Source organism: Olea europaea, unplaced genomic scaffold, assembly GCF_002742605.1.
Source record: "Olea europaea var. sylvestris unplaced genomic scaffold, O_europaea_v1 scaffold1829, whole genome shotgun sequence".
In the NCBI taxonomy this organism is placed as follows: Eukaryota; Viridiplantae; Streptophyta; class Magnoliopsida; order Lamiales; family Oleaceae; genus Olea; species Olea europaea.
Window position 1 is genome coordinate 129,563 of NW_019236053.1, and position 2,888 is coordinate 132,450.

General features: G+C 33.9%; 1 protein-coding gene across 1 annotated transcript; it reads right to left on the bottom strand.

Annotated features, from left to right (window-relative positions):
* Positions 1-1,055: 1,055 nt before the first annotated feature.
* LOC111378524 (gibberellin 2-beta-dioxygenase 1-like) lies at positions 1,056-2,443 on the bottom strand. The gene is made up of 3 exons (XM_023001737.1): positions 2,052-2,443; positions 1,626-1,971; positions 1,056-1,304 (listed from the first exon to the last, which is right to left on the bottom strand). The coding sequence occupies exons 1-3, from the start codon at positions 2,441-2,443 to the stop codon at positions 1,056-1,058; spliced, it is 987 nt and encodes a 328-aa protein (XP_022857505.1).
* Between the last annotated feature and the right edge of the window lie 445 nt (positions 2,444-2,888).

A 2,888-nucleotide genomic window follows, 5' to 3' on the forward strand; every position in this document is an offset into this window, starting at 1 on the left:
CTCTTTTGAATTTGAAGAACACTAAAGTAAATGAATATGATTAGAGACTTCTCAATAACTCTGTCAATATGGAATGATTTCTTTGTTTGATGGTTTTATTATGCCTTTAAGAATGAAATCTATCTCCTATTTATAAATTATTATTCATACACCACGAAAAGATTTCAATGGTTCATGAAAATGATAATTTTTTTTCATGAAAATGTGCTAAAATATGGACCAAAACTTTAAATCCTAGTTGTCGAAAAATTGGCTTGGACGATCACCTTTGGTCACTGGTGATCAATAACAAGGCTAGGGCCGATTGTCCAGGCCAAAATTTTGGCTCCTCCGCTTTCCTTCGCGTTTGCTCGCGGTGTTTTGATTGAATTCAAAGTTTGAGAAAATAATTTAGTATTTGATTGATGTATATGTTTAACAGACTCCATGCCTAGATATATCCTCACATCATTTTAAGCCAACTGGAACCATAGTTTGTGTATGAAAATGATAGGTATTTTTCCACAACTTTCTTATTCCCATTGTTTCGCTTTCATGTTTAAATGCACTTTTCATTTACCATTCTTTGAGCACGACGACAGATTGATGATCTGGAATTCTTAATGGCATCAAACATTCTCGGATCATTTACAATTTTGGATATTTATTTTGAAATCTTGATTGTTAGGTAGCCTTAGTTTGGTTCTTTGTATAGACTACTCTTGAATCAAGATTTAGTAAAAATGTGGAGGGGCTTGTACCTCCTTCGATATTAGTTTGCTGGGTACCTATAATTCCTCAATATTTCATTAGATCATTTGATTTGATTTATGTGTTTGAATTTTTGGAACGAAATATTAAAAATGTCAATTAAAATTTCAATCGACATGGTCATGGACGACGGATTACCAGGAAAAAAAAATCCTATTATTAACAAGAAAATCACATGGAGTACCAAAAGATGAAACAATAAAAAGAAAACACAAACTTTTTCATCCATAGAAAATTCAATCGACCATACTGAACATATATCCACGTTTTATTAAGAGAAACACATTTTACGCCCTTTATTACCACTAGGAGGCTGCAATTTTCTCGAACTCACCCAATCTATTTTCAGCGAGTCTCGACCTGTAAGCTGATTTTTTGTACTCTAACCACGTGAACTCTTGGTATAAACTGTCTTCTCCTTTCATCAGTGACGGTAATGGAGCTATCTTTTTGCACAAAGGTGGTCCTCCAAAATAAATCATTGAAAGTCTGGATTTTGATTTGTTGGCTACAACTCTATGCCTTACACTCTTAAACATCCCATTGGTCATAACCTGCACAAAAACACATGAAAAAGGATTAATAGTGAAAGTCCATCAAGCAATTTCGTAAACACTACAGCCATTAGCTGACAGCCTGACAGTGACTTCCAAAACATTCTTGTCGAAGTGTCAGTCAAGAGTCGGTTCAGTAGCCAACAAGCGTCGGTCTCATAGGGAAATAATTAGTCAAACTTCAAAGTCATGCCTACGGTTAAAGAAAAATTCTCTACTGTTGGTCTTACTCTGACGTTAACAAACAATGACTTTCTTCATGACAAATATCAATAGTTAAAACTAATTTGAATATCAAAACTGGTTAGGTTATACATGTACCTGTAATGAGTCGCCAACATTAATGAAGAATGAAGTTTGATCAGGAGGGATTGAAACCCAATTGCCATCTTTCAATAAGATTTGAAGACCAAAAGTGTTGTTAGATCTCAAAACAGATATGATTTGTGGATCAGTGTGTTCGCCAAAACCAATCAAATTTCCACCCTTAAACTGATCGTCAAGGCATGGAGGGTAATGATTAAGCCTGAAAACAGAGTCACTCTCTTCATTCATAACAAGCTTATTGAATGTATTTCTTGGTTGAATCTTCAGCCCTTCAGCCAACATTTCGAGAATCTCACAAGCCATTTTCTTAACAAATGACACATAGTCATTCATGGTACAACTTCAAACACATAAAGAAAAACAAAACGAGTAAGAAAATCGACAATTTACTGAACTAGACAGTATCATCGAGTAAGTTACTGAAAAGTCTCTTGGGATTCGCCGGAAATTGATGCAAATTTTTGGTTGTTGAAATCTGTATTGGTTGTTAAGAAAATGTACTCAAACCAACCAACATATCCATTGGACCCAATTTTTTTGTTGCCATAGCCAAAAGGGTCAGGAGGACCTGCTTTTTCTTTTTCAGGGAGAGGTGAAGAGAAGAATTGAATAGCTAGAGATTCTAATTTGGTTATGGATTCAATTGGGACACTATGATTGATGACCTTAAAGAAACCAAATTCTGGGCAAGCCTTGACAAGAAGGCTGTTTACGTTGGGCTTCGAGAGGTCTATCAATGGTACACCATGGAATAATGTGTTGTTAACTAGAGATAAGTGTTCAATAACAGCTGGTTTGGACAAGACAACCATTGGCGAAGTTTTTAAGGTTTTGAAATGATAAGAATGAATTTGAGGGTAATGATATTTGTGCTGTAGAAGGATATCAGTTTGTTATATACTAGGTTTTGTATGATCAATGAGATGGAGCATACATGGCTCAGATGCTGCTTACATATTTTTTAAGGCATTTTGGAGAGATATGTGAGTATAGTATTCAACATTATTCAAAACTTGAATTAAGTCTGAATCAAAATGTTTTTGTCATGAAACTATTGGATTTAAGACCGACACTCAATATTTGTTTCCAAGCATTTAATGTCTCCTACATAGTTGAATTAATAATAGTTTTTGAAAATCATTAAAGAAACTATGGCCCATTTGAGCCATATTCCTTAAAAAAAAAAAAAAAAAAAAAACTTTTTTAAAAAATGTTTTTATATTTTTTTAACTACACTTTTTTAAAAAAATATTACAC

Coding starts and splice junctions, on each gene's coding strand:
- LOC111378524 (XM_023001737.1), bottom strand. CDS start 2,443: ATGGTTGTCTTGTCCAAACCAGCTGTTATTGAACACTTATCTCTAGTT. Junction 1,972..2,051: donor GAATCCCAAGAGACTTTTCA/GTAACTTACTCG, acceptor ATGTGTTTGAAG/TTGTACCATGAATGACTATG. Junction 1,305..1,625: donor ATGTTGGCGACTCATTACAG/GTACATGTATAA, acceptor GTTTTTGTGCAG/GTTATGACCAATGGGATGTT.